Source organism: Bubalus kerabau, chromosome 4, assembly GCF_029407905.1.
Source record: "Bubalus kerabau isolate K-KA32 ecotype Philippines breed swamp buffalo chromosome 4, PCC_UOA_SB_1v2, whole genome shotgun sequence".
Lineage (NCBI taxonomy): Eukaryota > Metazoa > Chordata > Mammalia > Artiodactyla > Bovidae > Bubalus > Bubalus kerabau.
Window position 1 is genome coordinate 92,163,871 of NC_073627.1, and position 22,194 is coordinate 92,186,064.

The 22,194-nt window shown below is 40.5% G+C and overlaps 1 protein-coding gene across 1 annotated transcript in view; it reads right to left on the minus strand.

Annotated features, from left to right (window-relative positions):
- Positions 1-22,194, minus strand: part of SH3GL2 (SH3 domain containing GRB2 like 2, endophilin A1) — a 222,335-nt gene that overhangs the window by 41,121 nt on the left and 159,020 nt on the right. Inside the window, exon 2 of the mRNA XM_055577970.1 lies at positions 18,006-18,074. Within this exon, the coding sequence (XP_055433945.1) occupies positions 18,006-18,074 (69 nt within the window). The remainder of the gene's footprint in view (positions 1-18,005; positions 18,075-22,194) is intronic.

Sequence of the window (22,194 nt, forward strand, 5' to 3'; positions counted from 1 at the left end):
GAGTCCCTGGCACTGAGCACATCCCAGGTGAAGAGAATCGAAGATAGGGCCTGGACTTTCAGAGCTCATGGATGGATTAATCCCTACACGAGAACTCCCTGCCATACTGAGATGATCCCTACTGGAAAAGAGCAAATTGCTCCTCAACCTGAAGAGGAGGTAACACAGAAGGAAAAGACGGCCCAGAAGAAACTGAATAATGAAAAACACATGACCCAGGAATAAATTCAGCATAAAATAAACATAAATTAAAAAAAAAATAAGGTCAATAGTAGTCTCTTATGATCCTTTGTATTTCTGTTGTCTGTTATGATTTCTCCATTTTAATTTCTAATTTTGTTGATTTGACTTTTCTCCTTTTTTTTTTTTTCTCTTGATGAGTCTGGCTAATGGTTTGTCTATTTTATTTATCTTCTCAAAGAACCACCTTTTAGTTTTGTTGATTTTTGCTGTAGTCTTTTTGTTTCATTTTCACTTATTTCTGCTCTGATTTTTATGATTTCTTTCCTTCTACTAATGTTGGGGTTTTTCATTTCTTTTTTTTCTAGTTGCTTTAGGTATAAAGTTAGGTAATTTATTTGATTTTTCTCTTGTTTCTTGAGGTAAGCTTGTATTGCTATGAATCTTCTTGTTAGCACTGCTTTTACTGAATCCCATAGGTTTTGGACTGTCGTGTTTTCATTTTCATGTGTTTCTATGTGTATTTTTATTTCCTTTTTGACTATATGATAATAAAATGGACAACTTGGAAGAAATGGACAAATTCTTACAAAAGTATAACCTTCCAAAACTGAACCAGGAACAAATAGAAAATCTTAACAGACCCAACACAAGCACAGAAATTGAAACTGTAATAGAAAATCTTCCAACAAACAAAAGCCCAGGACCAGATAGCTTCACAGGTGAATTCTACCAAAAATTTAGAGAAGAGCTAACACCTATCTTACTCAAACTCTTCCAGAAAATTGCAGAGGAAGGTAAACTGCCAAACTCATTCTATGAGGCCACCATCACCCTAATACCAAAACCAGACAAAGACACCACAAAAAAAGAAAACTACAGGCCAATATCACTGATGAACATAGATGCAAAAATCCTCAACAAATTCTAGCAAATGGAATCCAACAACATATTAAAAAACTCATACATCATGAACAAGTGGGCTTTATCCCAGGGATGCAAGGATTCTTCACTCTTCACAAATCAATCAATTTAATAACACACTGAAAGATAAAAACCACATGATTATTTCAATAGATGCAGAGAAAGCCTTTGACAAAATTCAACACACATGTATGATAAAAACTCTCCAGAAAGCAGGCATAGAAAGAACATACCTCAACATAACAAAAGCCATATATAATAAACCCACAACAAACATTATCCTCAATGGTGAAAAATTGAAAGCATTTCCCCTAAAGTCAGGAACAAGACAAGGGTGCCCACTCTCACCACTACTATTCAACATAGTTTTGGAAGTTTTAGCCACAGCAATCAGAGAAGAAAAAGAAATGAAAGGAATCCAGATTGGAAAAGAGGAAGTAAAACTTTCACTGATTGCAGATGACATGTTCCTCTACATAGAAAATCCTAAAGACTCCACCAGAAAATTACTAGAGCTAATCAATGAATATAGTAAAGTTGAAGGATATAAAATTAATACACAGAAATCCCTTGCATTCCTATACACTAACAATGAGAAAACGGAAAGAGAAATTAAGGAAACAATCTCATTCACCATTGCAATGAAAAGAATAAAATTCTTAGGAATAAATCTACCTAAAGAAACAAAAGACCTATATATAGAAAACTATAAAACACTGATGAAAGAAATCAAAGAGAACACAAATAGATGAATAAATATACCATGTTCATGGATCAGAAGAATCAATATAGTGAAAATGAGTATATTACCCAAAGCAATCTATAGATTTAATGCAATCCCTATCAAACTACCAATGGTATTGTTCACAGAACTAGAACAAATAATTTCACAATTTGTATGGAAACACAAAAAACCTCAAATAGCCAAAGCAATCTTGAGAAGGAAGAATGAAACTGGAGGAATTAATCTGTCTTACTTCAGACTATACTACAAAGCTACAGTCATAAAGACAGTATGGTACTGGCACAGTGACATAAATAATAGATCAATGGAACATGAAATAAAGCCCAGAGATAAATCCATGCACCTATGGACATCTTATCTTTGACAAAGGAGGCAAGAATATACAATGGAGAAAAGACAATCTCTTTATCAAGTGGTGCTGGGGAAACTTGTCAACCACTTGAGAAGTATGAAGAATGAAACTAGAACACTTTCTAACACCATAAACAAAAGTGAAGAAGAACTAAAGAGGCTCTTGATGAAAGTGTAAGAGGAGAGTGAAAAAGTTGGTTTAAAACTCAACATTCAGAAAACTAAGATCATGGCAAATAGATGGGGAAACAATGGAAATGGTGACAGACTTTACTTTTTTGGGCTCCAAAATCACTGCAGATGGTGACTACAGCCATGAAATTAAAAGACGCTTGCTCCTTGGAAGAAAGGCTATTACCAACCTAGACAACATATTAAAAATCAGAGACATTACTTTGCCAACAAAGGTCTGTCTAGTCAAAGCTATGGCTTTCCCAGTAGTCATGTATGGAAGTTAGAGTTGGACTATAAAGAAAGCTGAGCGCTGAAGAATTAATGCTTTTGAACTGTGGTGTTGCAGAAGACTCTTGAGAGTCCCTTAGATGGCACAGAGATCCAACCAGTCAATCCTAAAGGTAATCAGTCCCGAATATTCATTGGAAGGACTGACACACTGAAGCTGAACCTCCAATCCTTTGGCCACCTGATGCAAAGAACTGACTCATTTGAAAAGACCCTGATGCTGGGAAAGATTGAAGGTGGGAGGAGAAGGGGATGGCAGAGGATAAGATGGTTGGATGGCATCACTAGCTTGATGGACATGAATTTGAGTAAGCTCTAGGAGTTGGTGATGGACAGGGAAGCCTGGCATGCTACAGTCCATGGGGTCACAAAGAGTTGGACATGACTGAGCAACTGAACTGAACACAAAAATAAACTCAAAATGGAATAAATATCTACATGTAAGACCAGAAACTATAAAACTCCTAGAGGAAAACATAGAACACTCTCTGACATAAATCACAGCAAAACCCTCTATGACCCACCTCCCAGAGTGATGAAAATAAAAGCAGAAATAAACAAATGGGACCTAATTAAACTTAAAAGCTTTTGCACAATGAAGTAAACCACAAGCAGGTGAAAAGACAGCCTTCAGAATAGGAGAAAATAATAGCAAATGAAGCAACTGATAATGAATCTCAAAAATATACAAGCAGCTCATGCATCTCAATACCAGAAAAATAAATGACCCAATCAAAATATGGGCCAAAGAACTAAACAGACATTTCTCCAAAGAAGACATATAGATGGCTAACAAACACATGAAAAGATGCTCAACATCACTCATTATCAGAGAAATGCAAATCAAAACCACAATGAGGTACCATCTCACGCTGGTCAGAATGGCTGCTATCAAAATGTCTACAAACAATAAATCCTGGAGAGGGTGTAGAGAAAAGGGAATCCTCCTACACTGTTGGTGGGAACGCAAACTAGTACAGCCACTATGGAGAACAGTGTGCTGCTGCTAAGTCACTTCAGTTGTGTCCGACTCTGTGTGACCCCATAGACAGCAGCCACCAGGCTCCCCCATCCCTGGGATTCTCCAGGCAAGAACACTGGAGAACAGTGTGGAGATTCCTTAAAAAGTTGGAAATAGAACTGCCATACAACCCAGCAATCCCACTGCTGGGCATACACACTGAGAAAACCAGAACTGAAAGAGACACATGTACTCCAGTATTCATCGCAGCACTGTTTACAATAGCTAGGACATGGAAGCAACCTAGATGTGCATCAGCAGATGAATGGATAAGAAAGCTGTGGTACATATACACAATGGAACATTACTCAGCTATTGAAAAGAATACATTTGAGTCAGTTCTAATGAGGTGGATAAAACTGGAGCCTATTATACAGAGTGAAGTAAGTCAGAAAGAAAAACACTAATACAGTGTATTAACTCATATATATGGAATTTGGAAAGATGGTAATGATGACCCTATATGCAAGACAGCAAAAGAAACACAGATATAAAGAACAGACTTTTGGATTCTGTGGGAGAAGGCAAGGGTGGGATGATTTGAAAGAATAGCATTGCATGCATATTACCATATGTGAAATAGATGACCAGTCCAAATTCAAGGCACAAAACAGGGCACTCAAAGCCAGTGCACTGGGAAAATCCAGAGGGACGAGATGGGGAGGGAAGTGGGAAGGATTTTTGGGACAGAGGGACACATGGCTGATTCATGTCAATGTATAACAAACACCACCACGATATTGTAAAGTAATTAGCCTCTAATTAAATTAATTTTTAAAATAAAAAATGAAAAAAAAAGGTTGAATTATGAATCCTACTTTTTCCCAGAGGCATTCACTGGATGTCAACAGAGGGCCAGGCATGGTGGTAGATTTCACTGCTCTAAGAAAGAAAAATGAAACATAGACTTTTTGTTCAAGTAAGAGAAGGAAAGTTTTAATTTAACTTCCGAGAACATTGCAAGTTCTTAAACTCTTAATTGCAAATAAAAATCTTGGTCCTACAGTCCATCCTTGGGAAATTCTGAACAGTCGGTATTTGTACTCAGCAGGTCACCATGCCCTCTCTCTGTTGCATCCTTTTCCCCACATGGAGAGCCGGTGCAGGGAGGCCCTCTCTACACTCCTCCATGAAATTCTCTTCTTATCAACTCACATGGTTCAGTCTACAGGGTAAATGACTACTGAAAATGAGTGCATCCTCCTATCCAAGGTAAGCACATAGAATACATTAAGTATGAATGAAAGGAATTGATTTTTTGATGGTAGAATACCAGGTATCAATTAAGTTCACGAGAACATCATTGTTTTGCATTCAAGGGCTCTGTCCTCAATTCAAAATTTTTCCATAACTTACTGTATCTATAAAGTCAACCTTTCATGGGTAGGGTAAAGCCTCCTTCTCTTTTATAATCAGAAACCAAACCATAACCAGAAGATTTTATTTTTCAGCTTTGTTTTTCAATATTAAATCATTTCCACTTCAGTGGTAGTCAGATTACTGAGTTTTAAAGAGTTTGTAACTACTGTGATTAATAGAGGAAAACAATTTTTTTCTTATGCTGTCATCATGGCCTCAAATTACCATAAAAAACACTCCTATTTTAGAGATGCCTGTCCATGTCTATATATGTACCACATCCTTCTGGCTAACTTGAGTTTTTAACACATCTTAGATTTGACTATGTGGCTAAGTAGTATTTTATTCTGCAGTAAGTCCTCTGGAATTGTACAGTGCAAGACTTGTGTGGCTGTACACGGAGGTCTTGGAAGTATTACCAACCAACCACTGTGCACTCGATGTCATGAAAATGAAGTCAAAGGGTGAGGGCAGAAAAAAAAAAAAAAAAAACAGGCTGAAAGTCTAGGCTACCTGTGTGACAGGATGAAAACACATGTTTTCTGCTGGCTCTGTGGCAGAGCTTAAGGCATCTGATGGCAAATGTATTCAAATGATCTGTGTGGTTATGATGGGAATGAAAAGAGTTCCAAAGGTTAAGGTTTCTAAGGGAGAGTGCCAGAGGACTGAATTGGCCAACTGTTTTTCTGAAAGTGAAAGCATAGGCACATATTCCTCTGATCTTTTTACTTCAGTCTTTTCAATACGAAGATTTTAGCAACTCTCAATACATTAGGAAGTTCCTCCTCCTCCACTATCCAGCCTTGTAATTTACAATTGTGGGTAGGGAGAGAAAGAACTCCCTCAACCCTCTTACTCACTATCACATTTTCCTTCTTCATGCTGCAACAAGGGTTGGAAAACTATGGCCAGCAGGCCAAATCTGGGCTGTTATCTGTCAATTTTTTTTAAATGGTTGGAACAATTCAAAAGAAGACTATTTTGCTGCATATAATACCTATGTGAAATTCAAATTTGAGTGTCCTTGAGTAAATTTTATTGGAATGCAGCCATGCTCTTTCATTTAAGCACCATCAGTGGTTGCTTTTCCTCTTCAGCAGCAGAGGTGAGGAGCCACAAAAGAGACCACAAACGCCCTCTGGCTCAAAGCCCAATGTATGAACAGAAAATGTTTGCTGCTCCTGTGCTGAGGTTCTATTGTACTTTCACAAAGGCATGCCATGCTGAATCTATGGATGCCCATCATTCCACCAGCTGCCTCAGTCTTCAGAGACAAGATATAAGAGAACTGAAAAGTGCCAGATTGACTAGAATGGGGCCTTTGTTTTGAGGCACCTGAACATCACCTGCCCCCATTGGAAAAGGAACAGTCAGCATTTCCTGAACACAAATGGCTGCATAGGTGAAAAATGCAGCATTTTTTGTGGACTAACGAAAGGACTGAAAGATATGACTTCATACCATCAGACAACATTATACCAGATTATACAGCATTATACCAGATGATGTCAAAGGGGACACAGTAGCAGAATTTAAGGACAAAAAAAATGGACACCTTAAAATGGAACACAGTTTGTGGGTCTAGTGAGCAATAGATGAATTGTGGGTCTAGTGATATACAGATGAATCAGGCATCCACTTGTACATGGGATAAGTTACAGTGTTTACACAAAAGAAATGTTAAAATATTATATAAAACATGAAAGTATTTCAAATTCTTAATTTTTCTGTCACTGAAGTTAAGAAAATGTACCTATTAAGAATGTACACACACCCACTTAAAGTACTAAGGACCTGAAGAAGAACATATAACTAAACAAGCCACAGAAACCTGATGAAAACAGCATCCTGGGAAAGTTTGTCTAGCAGTGAGATGCGGGCTGGTCCATTAAGGGGGTGTCTTAATAGTTCCCTCCTGACTTGGAAGAATTAGTGTACCTTCTCCAGACTGCTGTGCTTTACAGCAGTTACCTTATGTATTCGGAAAGCCTGATTAATAAACTGTGTGCTGACAAAAAAAAAAAAAATAAACAACACATTAGGCCAGGATTGCCTCAATGTATTCTTTTTTTTTTTTTTTTTTTTGCTAACCTTCTTAGGCATTTACCTTTAATGAACATTGGCTTGGGAATATATGAAAAACACTTAATTGAGAAGAAGCTAAGTTTCAGGATAAGCAGAAAAATATCTTTAAAACTCATCATGTTTGGGGGTCCCATCCATCCTATAATTCTATACCAGGGAATGAGTGTCTCAGTACAGTAATCCACACCTTCTCCTTTAACACCAACATGAGGACTTTCACATATATGACAGGTATGCTCAGTTCAGTTCAGTCACTCAGTCGTGTCCAACTCTTCACGACCCCATGAATCGCAGCACGCCAGGCCTCCCTGTCCATCACCAACTCCCGGAGTTCACTCAGACTCATGTCCATTGAGTCAGTGATGCCATCCAGCCATCTCATCCTGTGTCGTCCCCTTCTCCTCCTGCCCCCAATCCCTCCCCACATCAGGTATGCTCAGGGATGTGTAAAACCCTGAGCATGCTTGCTGGGACTCTACTCCTTTCCCTTGAGATCTATCACTAGAATCCAAGTAAGAAGGACATTATTAAAAATGACACTATTGGTCGTGGTTTAGCCACTAAGTCATGACCAACTCTTGTACCCCATGGACTGTAGCCCACCAAACTCTTCTGTCCATGGGATTTCCCAGGCAAGAACACTGGTGTGGGTTACCATTTCCTTCTCCAGAGGATCTTCCCGACCCAGGGATCAAACCTGCGTCTCCTGCATTGCAGGCAGATCCTTTAACAACTGAGCCACCAAGGAGCCCAAATGACACTATTAGTAACAAATTACTGGCCACACCACTCAAAGGAGATGGCAACTAGTGTGCTTCATATGGAATACGGGAACTGTGGGTTTAGCCTCTGTTTAAACACGGGCAGTGATGAAGAATTCAGTAATTCCCAAGGCTCTTTTTTATTTAAAAAGTTCTGACAGCAGTAAGTTCTTTCTTTTGTTAAGCCTGAATCTGTTTTCCTATAGCTTCTACTCATCAATGCTAGTCTATAACGTGGGGTTTAATAGAAGGATCTAGCCCCTCTCTACCCAATAACTAATTATATATGGAGATAATGGCCATGGACCTTCTCCTATAGAGCATCTCCACAGCGTGCTCTGCAAACAATACACTCTCTCACTCTCATAAGGAATGACAATTGCTCCATTCTTTCCCAAATCTGCTTGTCTTCAAACTTGAGGCTACCCTTATATGTATGGCTGAGTGAATCTCTTTGCTGTTGACCTAAGTGAAAGTGAAGTCGCTCAGTCATGTCCAACCCTCAGCGACCCCATGGACTGCAGCCTACCAGGCTCCTCCATCCATGGGATTCTCCAGGCAAGAGTACTGGAGTGGGGTGCAACTGACCTAAAACTATCACAATATTGTTGATTGGCTATACTCCAATATAAGGGCTTCACCAGTGGCTCAGTGGTAAAGACTCTCCTGAGATGCAGAAGATGACATGGGTTCAATCCCTTGGTCAGGAAGATCCCCTGGAGGAGGGCATACCAACCCACTCCAGTATTCTTGCTTTGGAGAATCCCATGGACAGAGGAGCTGGCAGGCTATAGTCCATAGGGCTGCACAGAATCAGACATGACTAAAGTGACTGAGCATGCACTCCAATATAAAATAAAAAGTTAAAAAAAACTTGAGGCTGCCCCTTCAGATAAATTCCATTGTCGTTAAAATGGTCTATAGCAATGCTTTCAACTTGAGGACTCCTGGTTTTGATAGCTTTATCTTAGCCCCCAAGATGGTAGCTACACTTTGTCTTTGGATCCCAACAAGCCCCCAAGATGATAGTGATAAGACATCCTGATACCTTGTCTTGGGATCTCAGATGAGCCCCCAAGATGATAGTTTTAGCTTAGCCCCAAGATGATAGACATACTTTGTCTTGGGATCCCGAATGAGCCCCCAAGATGATACTGATAGCTATACCTTGTCCTAGGATCCTGGATGAGCCCCAAAGACGATGGCTTATGGTGAATGGTGCTGCCAGATTCGTGGGCAGCAAAGCAGATTTAACTCCAGGACCAAAGACAGTCTCAGTCGCTCAGAGCTTTGTGTAGATTTTTATTTAAAGTGAAAGTGATAGAAAAAGCTTCTGACATAGACATCAGAAGAGGGTAGGAGAGTACCTGCCTTGCTAGTTTAAGCAGAACATTATATACTTTTCTGCTAGTTGCTAAGAACAGAAAAAATACCTCAAGGCTGTGAAAATTTTGCCCATACCCTTTCCCATAACATACATCCTGGGATGACATCGGCACAAGATTAGCCAGAAGGAACAGGTTATTCCAGAGCTCAAGGCTGTGGAAGTTCTACCCAGACCTTCTCCCATAACATACATTCTGAGCTCAAAAAAAGCATGTCTTTGAGCAAGAGATACTGCTGGCTAAGAGACCTATGTGTCTAAGGCAAAATAATGTGAAAAAGAATGTTCACCTCCTTCTGAAAGGGACCTTAGGCTTGGACTCCTTATCAACCTACCTAAGTTAATTCTCTCAGTTTCAACAGCAGGGATTTCCCATGATACTTTTCAGGCTGCAAAAGGAGACACTGTGTTCCTTGGCTTGGACTTTTACATAACTCATGTACACAGAAACAAGAGAAAATATCAGAATTTAGCTCAGGTGCCCTCTCTTCTAGAAACATTCCACTGGATCTACCCAGTCTGAGTTAGGTCTTCCGTGAAAATACTTTCCAAAACACCAAGCACCATGTCTTGTAAGACACTCAGCTCTGTGCCTATTTCTTCTATCAAAACTGAAAGCTCCTTGAAGGCAGGAACTGCACCTTAATCATCTCTGTATTCCTGGTGTCCAGCAGCATGCCTGTCACATGGAAGCATTTATAGATATTTCATGTGAATTAATGAACATAGTCACACACACACACACAGAATCACAGCATCAACTGATGTAAATCTGTGAGGAAACCGGAGGTCCCTTAAATCCCAGTAGTTCCTCTTGTTAGGGAAGCACATTGACTGAAACCACTCACCTTGGCCAGGCACTACAGTAACAATTTGCATGTGTTATTTTACACGACAGGAGGTCCTCTGTAAGGAACACAGATCTAACAAGCCACCACCAACCAGAAGAATTTGGGAAAGATCAAAAGGTGGTCCTACCACCTCTGAAAGAGATGGGGCTACCAGACCACCTGATCCGCCTCTTGAGAAATTTGTATGTAGGTCAGGAAGCAACAGTTAGAACTGGACATGGAACAACAGACTGGTTCCAAACAGGAAAAGGAGTACATTAAGGCTGTATATTGTCACCCTGTTTATTTAACTTATATGCAGAGCACATCATAAGAAATGCTGGGCTGGAAGAAGCACAAGCTGGAATCAAGATTGCTGGGAGAAATATCAATAACCCTAGATATGCAGATGACACCACCCTTATGGCAGAAAGTGAAGAGGAACTAAAAAGCCTCTTGATGAAAGTGAAAGAGGAGAGTGAAAAAGTTGGCTTAAAGCTCAACATTCAGAAAACAAAGATCATGGCATCCAGTCCCATCACTTCATGGGAAATAGATGGGGAAACAGTGGAAACGGTGTCAGACTTTATTTTTCTGGGCTCCAAAATCACTACAGATGGTGACTGCAGCCATGAAATTAAAAGATGCTTACTCCTTGGAAGGAAAATTATGACCAACCTAGATAGCATGTTCAAAAGCAGAGACATTACTTTGCCAACAAAGGTTCGTCTAGTCAAGGCTATGGTTTTTCCGGTGGTCATGCATGGATGTGAGAGTTGGACTGTGAAGAAGGCTGAGCACCGAAGAATTTGTGGTGTTGGAGAAGACTCTTGAGAGTCCCTTGGACTGCAAGGAGATCCAACCAGTCCATTCTGAAGGAGATCAGCCCTGGGATTTCTTTGGAAGGAATGATGCTAAAGCTGAAACTCCAGTACTTTGACCACCTCATGCGAAGAGCTGACTCATTGGAAAAGACTCTGATGCTGGGAGGGATTGGGGGCAGGAGGAGAAGGGATGACGGAGGATGAGATGGCTGGATGGCATCACTGACTCAATGGACATGAGTCTGAGTGAACTCTGGGAGTTGGTGATGGACAGGGAGGCCTGGCATGCTACAATTCATGGGGTCGCAAAGAGTCGGACACGACTGAGCAACTGATCTGATCTGACCACCTCCCAGAATCCTTCTCACTGGCATCCATCTTGGCTGAACAATGCATGCACTGCCAGGAAGGACCCTGAGTTAGAATGATTGGCAAAAGATAATCTAAAAGCTAAACTCATCACCATAAAACCTGAGATTGCAAGCCATGTGGCAGAGAAGTTCTCCTGGGTTCCCTGACCCTACTTCTCTCTGACTGGCTACCCAATAAAGTCTCTTGCTTTGTTAGCCTGTGTGTCTCCTCAGACAATTCATTTCCAAGTGTTAGACAAGAGCCCACTCTTGGGCCTTGGAAGGCATTCCCCTTCCTGCAACACTCTTGCCAAAAAATCTGAAGCTTTTCAAAGAAAAAATCCACACAGTGGATTTTTGAGGAATCCACACAATGTTTGAGGAAGCTTGTAAGCAGCAGATACTATTGAAAACTCACAAAGAAACAATTCCATGTGAGGCAACTATGAAGAGGACAGAAATGGTGATAGCAGGGTTCCTGCAGAGACAGTACAATGGAAGGATTCCACCCAGTCAGCTCCTCGAGGGGAAGGCTACACAGGTAATTTTACTGCATCTCAGCAGGACAGTGGTAAGGGTGACTTTTTTTTTAAAAAAATTATTTATTTATTTTAATTGGAGGCTAATTACTTTACAATATTGTAGTGGTTTTTGCCATACATTGACATGAATCAGCCATGGGTATACATGTGTTCCCCATCCTTAACCCCCCTCCCACCTGCCTCAGCATCCAATCCCTCAGGGTGATCCCAGTGCACCAGCCCTGAGCACCCTGTCAAATGCATCAAACCTGGACTGGCGATTCGTTTCACATATATTATACATATTTCAATGCCATTCTCCCAAATCATCCCACCCTCACCTTCTCCCACAGAGTCCAGAAGACTGTTCTACACATCTGTGTCTCTTTTGGTGTCTTGCACATAGGGTCATCATTACCATATTTCTAAATTTCATATATATGTTAGTATACTTATTGGTGTTTTTCTTTCTAACTTACTTCACTCTGTATAATAGGCTCCAGTTTCATCCACCTCATTAGAACTGATTCAAATGTATTCTTTTTAATGGCTGAGTAATATTCCATTGTGTATATGTACCACAGCTTTCTTACCCATTCGTCTGCTGATGGACATCTAGGTTGCTTCCATGTCCTGGCTATTGTAAACAGTGCTGCGATGAACATTGGGGTACATGCGTCTCTTTCAATTCTGGTTTCCTCTGTTTGTATGCCCAGCAGTGGGATTGCTGGGAAACTAGGAATGCCCACTTCTCTTTCCAGTAGTCTTGCTTGATGCAAACCTCTAATCTATCTCATTTTGTTGTCTAATTGCACTCCTGAGAACACAGCTGAACAAAGGTTCTCTATTCTAAATGCTTGATGATCAGAAAACCAACCATGGAGAGGTGATTCTTCTGCAGGCTTGGTAACACTGAGTAAAAATCTTTCTGTGAGTAATAAACACATTAACAGAAGGCACAGTTTGGGAGTCTAAATCTAAACCATGTGTTTTCTGATTACCACATAAGTCTCTACCTTTAATGTGAATTTTAACATGAGTGGAGAGTGCAAAACTTGGCACAGAACCACAGATAAGGCAAAAGATAAGTGGAATAAAGTGGAATTAAATAATTTCCACACCTCACTGAAATCTAAATCTCTCAATTTACCTAGGTATAAGTCCAAATACAAAACCACAGGTGTGTTCTTCAATCAACAAAACTTCATTACAGGAATATTTAGATTTTGAAATAAAAACTTCAGAAACTCATTATTTTCTAGGAAATAGGAGAAATCAGTGTTACCTGGTGGCTTAAACAGTAAAGAATCTGCCTGCAATGCAGGAGATCTGGGTTCAATCCCTCGGTTGGGAAGATCCCCTAGAGAAGGAAATGGCAACCCACTCCAATATGCTTGCCTGGAAAATTCCATAGACAGAGGAGCCTGGTGGGTTACAGTCCATGGGGTTGCAAAGAGTTGGTCACAACTGAGCAACTAACTTTCCTTTTTCAGACTTAGAGGGACATCTGTGAGTCTTTGTCTGAAGCAGAATATTTATAAGATGTTCTTTTATTTCTACTACTTTGCAAGAGTGGTATGGATTCAAAGCCTTAATTAGTCATTCAGTTATAAAGTCTACTCTCCAAATTTCTTCTTTTTAGTCTCATTTTTAAGAAACAGAAAGTTAGTCTCAGCTTTGGCAGTGGGCTACCTATCGAGCTTATTGCCTTATGTCCTGGCAGAGGCTGAAAGCAGGACTCCAATTCTGATTCCTTAGTCCTAAATTCCTAAATATAATACCTGCCTAACCTGTCATTAATGACAGGGCTCTGACAGAGTGGCATATTATACATTCCCTCCAGGGTGGGGGAGGAGGGGAGGGAGACATCAAAGGATAAGGGGGATGAAGCAAGACTGGGTATAGACAAGATTGGTGCAAATTAACAGACCCATGGGGCTGCTCATAAAGATGGGGATGGAACTCCAATACAAACGGGGAAGGAGGGGTCAAAGCAAAGTTATTCTGAGAAGGTGTGTCAGATTCTAGATCCCCAGATGCTGTAAAAGAAGGATGGGTAGAATTCTGTTTCAAAAACTATGAACAGCAGTGGCCTGGCTTTGGCTGAAGGTCAGGTGGTATTTCAAACCATCCAGAGATGAGAAATAGAGACCAATGCAGACTTCAGTCCAATGGAAGCAAGTGGCTGTCAGGCATTCAGTGAAAAACGCTGGCTTCCCAGACTTCAGGTCGGGGCTCAGGACTCTCATATTAAATCTCCTATCAGTGAGGGTCCTTATTCTATCAGTGAGTTTAGTTCAGTTCAGTCGCTCAGCCATGTCCAACTCTTTGTGACCCCATGAATCACAGCACGCCAGGTCTCCCAGTCCATCACCAACTCCTGAAGTTCACTCAAACTCATGTCCATCGAGTCGGTGATGCCATCCAGCCATCTCATCCTCTGTCGTCCCCTTCTCCTCCTGCCCCTAATCCCTCCCAGAATCAGGGTCTTTTCCAATGAGTCAACTCTTCGCATCAGGTGGCCAAAGTATTAGAGTTTCGGCTTCAGCATCAGTCCTTCTAATGAACACCCAGAACTGATCTCCTTTAGGATGGATTGGTTGGATCTCCTTGCAGTTCAAGGGACTCTCAAGAGTCTTCTGCAACACCACAGTTCAAAAGCATCAATTCTTTGGCACTCAGCTTTCTTCACAGTCCAACTCTCACATCCATACATGACCACTGGAAAAACCATAGCCTTGACTAGACAGACCTTTGCTGGCAAAGTAGTATCTCTGCTTTTCAATATTACTTTGCCAACAAAGGTTCATCTAGTCAAGGCTATGGTTTTTCCGGTGGTCATGTATGGATGTGAGAGTTGGACTGTGAAGAAGGCTGAGCGCCGAAGAATTGATGCTTTTGAACTGTGGTGTTGGAGAAGACTCTTGAGAGTCCCTTGGACTGCAAGGAGATCCAACCAGTCCATTCTGAAGGAGATCAGCCCTGGGATTTCTTGGGAAGGAATGATGCTAAAGCTGAAACTCCAGTACTTTGACCACCTCGTGCGAAGAGTTGAGTCGTTGGAAAAGACTGATGCTGGGAGGGATTGGGGGCAGGAGGAGAAGGGGATGACAGAGGATGAGATGGCTGGATGGCATCACTGACTCGATGGAGGTGAGTCTGAGTGAACTCTGGGAGTTGGTGATGGACAGGGAGGCCTGGCGTGCTGCGATTCGTGGGGTCGCAAAGAGTCGGACACGACTGAGAGACTGATCTGATCTGATCTGATCTGATCTAGTTTGGTCACAACTTTCCCTCCAAGGAGTAAGCGTCTTTTAATTTCATGGCTGCAATCACCATCTGCAGTGATTTTGGAGCCCTCCAAAAATAAAGTCTGCCACTCTTTCCACTGTTTACCCATCTATTTCCCATGAAGTGATGGGACCAGATGCCATGATCTTAGTTTTCTGAGTGTTGAGCTTTAAGCCATCTTTTGCACTCTCCTCTTTCACTTTCCTCAAGAGGCTTTTTAGTTCCTCTTCACTTTATGCCATAAGGGTGGTGTCATCTGCATATCTGGGGTTATTGATATTGCTCCTGGCAATCTTGATTCCAGCTTGTGCTTCCTCCAGCCCAGTGTTTCTCATGATGTACTCTGAATAAAAGTTAAATAAGCAGGGTGACAATATACAGCCTTGACGTACTCCTTTCCCTGTTTGGAACAAGTCTGTTGTTCCATGTCCAGTTCTAACTGTTGCTTCCTGACCTGCATACAGGTTTCTCAAGAGGCAGGTCAGGTGGTCTGGTATTCCCATCTCTTTCAGAATTTTCCACAGTTTTTTGTGATCCACACAGTCAAAGGCTTTGGCATAGTTGATAAAGCAGAAATAGAGGTTTTTCTGGAACTCTCTTGCTTTTTCCATGATCCAAAAAATGTTAGTAATTTGATCTCTGATTCCTCTGTCCCTTCTAAAACCAGCTTGAACATCTGGAAGTTCGTGGTTCACATATTACTGAAGCCTGGCTTGGAGAATTTTGAGCATTACTTTACTAGCGTGTGAGATGAGTGCAATTGTGCGGTAGTTTGGGCATTCTTTGGCATTGCCTTTCTTTGGGATTGAAATGAAAACTGACCTTTTCCAGTCCTGTGGCCACTGCTGAGTTTTCCAAATTTGCTGGCATATTGAGTGCAGCACTTTCACAGCATCATCTTTTAGGATTTGAAATAGCTCAACTGGAATTCCATCACCTTCACTAGCTTTGTTCATAGTGATGCTTTCTAAGGCCCACTTGACTTCATATTCCAGGATGTCTGGCCCTAGGTGAGTGATCACACCATCGTGATTATCTGGGTCATGATGATCTTTTTTGTATAGTTCTTCTGTGTATTCTTGCCACCTCTTCTTAGTATCTTCTGCTTCTGTTAGGTCCATACCATTTCTGTCCTTTATCGAGCCCATCTTTGCATGAAATGTTCCCTTGGTATCTCTAATTTTCTTGAAGAGATCTCTAGTCTCTCCCATTCTGTTATTTTCCTCTATTTCTTTGCATTGATCGCTGAGGAAGGCTTTCTTATCTCTCCTTGATATTCTTTGGAATTCTGCATTCAGATGCTTATATCTTTCCTTTTCTCCTTTGCTTTTCACTTCTCTTCTTTTCACAGCTATTTGTAAGGCCTCCTCAGACAGCCATTTTGCTTTTTTGCATTTCTTTTCCATGGGGATGGTCTTAATTCCTCTCTCCTGTACAATGTCACAAACCTCTGTCCATAGTTCATCAGGCACTCTGTCTATCAGATCTCTGTCTGTCAGTGAGGTCCACCTCAAAAACTTGGCCAGAAATACCAGCTATTTGGCTGGTTTATCTAAACACTGAATAGTCTATTTCACAAGATTCCGGTCTCTGGGCAACTCATCTTTTCTTCAGGAACTCCAATGCGTCTGGTCCTCTCTCACTGTTTCCTTTACTAGAAACACAACTGGGCTCTGCTTATTCTTGCTTATTCTTTATATCCTCACTTAAATAGTAGGAAAGTCTTCCCTGACCATCCTACGTGGGTGAGTTTCCTCCATTCCAAGCTTCTCTAGTGCCATGTTTCATTACCCTTGCCACACTGGACAGTAATTGTCTAAAGTGTGTTTTCCCCACTAGATTATGAATTTAATTCAGTCAGGAACCTTATCTATCCTGTTTACTAATGTATCCCACAAGCCTGCCTCAAAGGAGGTACAAAACAAAAATTTGCTTTGTTCATCAGTGAACTCTTCAGAACAAAAACTGAAAAAGACAGGGCAGAAAGCATCTAGGAATTTTCTGCTTGATCCTTCATGCAGAAAGCAAACATATTAATAGCAAATCTGACGTGGCCCACTAGAACTGATATAGACTAAGTAAAAAATGTGGTTTCTGGGTATCACGGGCTTTTGACATTCTCTCTGTTCAAGTACATGGTTTAGATTCCCAGATCCTTTACTCATTCACAGTTTAACATCTAAAATACTTAATTGCATGATATAATATCCATTATCCATCATAAGCCTATGCATCTCTTTCAATGAACCGTCTCAAAATGAAAGAAAAGCAAAAGGGAAAATATGGCATCTGTCACAAGAAAAATGAAAAGGTGTATTTTGTTCACCACCTCCACTCTCACTTGTTGAGAATCTTCTCTTTTAAGGAAGAATGTTATATGATTTATATTATTTTTCATCCTTAATAAATCTCTGAAGAATGAACGTGTATTCTCCTTTTACATTTATGAGAATACAGAGGCCCAGAGCAATACCCTGACTTGTGTAACAAGCAGTGAAGGTGGAACTCAGGCCAAGAGCAGACAGGCTCACAACTACATTCACCGCACCCGCTGACTCTTGCTGGCACAGTCCCCTCAGGGAAGTTCTCAAAAGCTAGAGAGTGACTCCAACTCTCCCAAACTTCTCTTCTTTTTGTACCAGCCCAGTCCAATTCAAACACCAGCTCCGTATTGTCCCTATTTGGAAAAGTGATGATAAAATCCATTATGACATTTCAGCTTCATGGAGGCTTTGTTCTCAGGATAATTAAAAAAAAAGAAAAAAAAAGCACTTTACATCTTCTGTTTTACAATATTCATTAAAAAGAGAGTACTTTCAAGAGTAACTTTTGCATTCTCAGGTGGCCGTGGAGAACAGCTTCCCCTTTCCTTTCTCCCTTCTCCTCTTAGTATGCTATCGAAGTGATGAAGACTCACCCTCTCCATCTCTTTGAAGTCATCATCTAGCTTGGTTCCTTCAGCTCCTCCAACCTTCTCACTCACTTTCTGTAGAAAATAACAACAAAAAAAAAAAAAAGGAATTATTATAAATAAATTTTCTTTTAAAAATATGTTTCACAAGTTTTAAGTGCTTTGACAAATATCATCTAATATAACATCACAACTATTCTCTGACATGGGTAGGCTGTCCCATTTTCACAGGAGGCAACTGTGTATCAGAGGATACGGATAATTTACCAAAATCCACGCACCTGGTAGATACTGAAGCAGGAATTCAAAGCTGTGTCTTCTGATTTCAACTCTAGTGCTCTTTCTATTATATAAATCATCATACAACTGTTGAATCACTAACATTTTCCTTTTGAAAGTTCCAAGGGACAACAGAATCATACAATAATCATTTCTCTCTGATAATGGATCTAAAATGCAACCTAGGTAGAAAATTACTGCATCTTCAACCTATTTTTCAACGGGCTGTTGAACAGATAATCACAAGCATCTATCAAACTGGTATGAAAAATACCAGCCTAACTGATCTTCAGATAAAGGGACTTAAATAGTTATCTTATAAATCTCCCTGTAGTTGTCCATGTCCTTATATACATAAGATAAATTGTGTGTAAAGATGTTGAGGGTATTTCTTTGCTACCCAGTCAATTCCCATTATCATACATTCTATGTTCGTCAGTTTACATATGCAAATGTACATTTTCTACTTGTAGAATTCACGCTCATTAAAAAATTGGATATTCTATTCTGTTTTGAAATAAAGATCAAATTAAGTCTAATAAAAATTACAAAGGAATCACAATAAAAATATTTCACTTTCATTAAAAACAGGAAATATTAAATGCTAATGACACCAGAATGTCATTCCTCTTAAAATAACTGTAAAGGTAGTTAGATGCTTTTTACTAAGATGTCACTGTGCTACATAAAGTTATCACATACACATATTAAAGCATAAGTTTTCATTTCCTTTAATAGCCACTGTGCTGAGGGTCTTTGCAGAATATCCCCACCATGGTCAGACCTGCAGCAACCTTAGTAACAACTGGGTCATCCAAATAAGCTTGGTTTACCTCCTTCTAAAAGGGCCCTGGGATACATGGCTCACTTTCTCGCCTTGGAAGCTCTGGTATCCCCTTACTGGGGGCTGAGGTATAGGGCTTACATTCCCCTTCTTTAACTCCTGTGTTCTGCCACCAGGAAGAGCTTTAGAAGAGATCACTCTTGGGAAAATCAAGAGCCTGAATTCTTTCACCACTCTGGCCCAGATTTCACCTCAGCAGCAGTAACAGAAGGAATATGCTGTGATGAAAGATCATGGCATGGACTGCCATGGCACACCATGTTGTTATGCAAATTAAATGGTATAAAATATAAAAACTCCTGTCTGAACCTATAAGACATGCAATATATCCTAGTTCCCTTCTCTCACCGATAAACTGCATCTGCTGGGCTTCCCTGGTCTGCTTAAAAATCCTGGTCTTTTCTATCAGTTTATTTAACTGCTATTTAATACCTTAAGAAGAATCTAACCATTTTCAGAAAACTGCTGCTGCTAAGTCACTTCAGTTGTGTCCGACTCTGTGTGACCCCATAGATGGCAGCCCACCAGGCTCCCCCGTCCCTGGGATTCTCCAGGCAAGAACACTGGAGTGGGTTACCATTTCCTTCTCCAATGCATGAAAGTGAAAAGTGAAAGTGAAGTCGCTCAGTCATGTCAGACTCTTCGCGACCCCATGGACTGCAGCCTACCAGGCTCCTCCGTACATGGGATTTTCCAGACAAGAGTACTAGAGTGGGTTGCCATTGCCTTCTCCATCAGAAAACTGAGACTTGCGTAAATAAACTTTTTTATGAGGCTTGCATAAATTAAAAACAATTGCCTGGAAGGCAATTTCCACAAGTAAACCCTAGGTGGCTTTGCATTCACACTGCAGTACTGAAGAGCTGTCCATGGTGCTGGACATTTCTGCCTAAAGTTCTTTGGATCAAATGGCCAGATGGCCAGAGTTCGAGTCACCGTTTTAACCCTCAGTCCTTGACATCAGCCCTCTCACTTAACTTGTTTCCTAAGTGGCAGTGGCTATCAATTATTTCAACAAGATCAGCTTCCGTCTATGGGGTCACACAGAGTCGGACACGACTAAAGCGACTTAGCAGCAGCAGCAACAGCAGCACAGATCTAGGCTTTGTGTTGCATCACTATCAACCAAATAAAAGCCTGTATCAACTGATCTGGCACAGCAGTCAGTTTTTGCCTACTTTCTTAAAGATGTTACCAAGCCAGAGAGAGATGGAAAGGTCTTAGAACTCAGTTTAGAACCTCCTAGTGGAATTCCATGGAGAAGGAAATGGCAACCCACTCCAGTGTTCTTGCCTGGAGAATGCCAGGGATGGCGGAGCCTGGTGGGCTGCCATCTATGGGGTCGCACAGAGTCGGACACGACTGAAGTGACTTAGCAGGAGCAGCAGCAGTGGAATTCCAAGTGTCAATAACTTAACCTGCATGTTCAAGTTTAAGTCATAGAAAATTAGGAATAGAAGGGAACTTAAAGATTATTATTATCAAATTTTCCTTATCAGCAAACAAATTTTACTCTGATTTTTACAGATTCCCTCCCTTTCACTTTGCTCAGTGATGGCAATTTCAGCTCATATTTAAGCCCCTCTTGTGTCTTATTCTTGATGTATGTGGTTATCTGTTAAATTTGGGCCAGGAAACTCTATAATCTTGTTGAATTTCTATGCAATAAAGAAATATAAGCCTCATACTCCCAACTCAACTGTCTCAGTTCTACCTGATTGTCTGCAATGTCAGACCAAGGCCCCATTTTGGTTAAAGAGAATCATTATAGATATATTCCTCCCATGATCCATGAATGAGATGTTTAATTTTCATTTGCAAAATTGTCACAAAAACCAAGTAGCTGAAAAAGTCTTCATTTATAGTAACAGAAAATCCTGGTAACCTTGGTTAATCACATTTTTATCATAGCTAAGCAATAAAATAGGACCTTCATCAAAACCACAAGAGCTTATATTATACTTTCAACACATATTGCTCAACTGCAAGTAATTTTGATTTCCTTCTTTTTTATATCCATCAATAGGTTAGCACCAGTGTGGCTCACTGTATTATAGGAATACCAAATGGGATCAACTGGCCATTAGTAATTCAGAACTAGTCCTAGTAACTCACACAAAGCACAACTCATCAGTCCATCAGACCACTGACTTTAACTATGTGGCTTAAGCACTCTATGTGTATGAGTGTGTGTGTGTGTGAGAAAGAGAGAGAGAGAGAGAGAGAGAATGCGTGTGTGTGAGAGAGAGAGATGGTGGGGAGAGAGAGGGATGAGGAGAGAGAGAAAGGGAGGGGAGGGGAGACAGAGAGGAAGGAAAAAAGAGAAAATATGAATCTATTCTCCACAAAAGCTGACGTTTGAGATGCTATAAGAGAAACTGTTCACCAAATATATTGAATGAGGCTAACAGATACTGGTCTTGGTCTGATTGTTTTGTTGATATAAATTTCTTATCTGATTTGATTCATGGCAAAAGAAAGAATATTCAAAATGACATCTACATTGTTCTCTGGGCTATTTTTTTCCCCAAGTCACAAAGGATCTAAATATACCAAGGCACTGAATTAAACAATGTGCTAAATAACCATAATCTCATTCCTTAGGAGTATGCCAAATATTTTCTCCTCCTGTTCTTTAAATAACATTACTAAAACTTCTATTGCTTTTGTGTATGTGAGTCAGGTGAGGAAGACAGGATCTCTGAGCTCATTTGGCCAACAATGAGTTTTGTTTTCCTTGGTGGTGGTTTAGTCACTAAGTCATGTCCAACTCTTGCGACTATAGCCCACCAGCCTCCTCTGTCCATGGGATTTCCCATACAAAAATACTGGAGTGGGTTGCCATTTCTTTCTCTGGGTGATATTCCCAATCCAGGGATCAAACCTGGGTATCCTATATTGCAGGTGGAATCTTTACCACTGAGACACTAATATAGCTCTTGTTTTCCTTACCTAGTACCATTTATTTAAGAATAGTTTTGCTCTACTATATTCCAGTGAGGTGGTTCCTAAAAAGACTTCATATTATTGAGTATTTTCCGATATTGTTTAGTATACTTTAGCTAGTATACT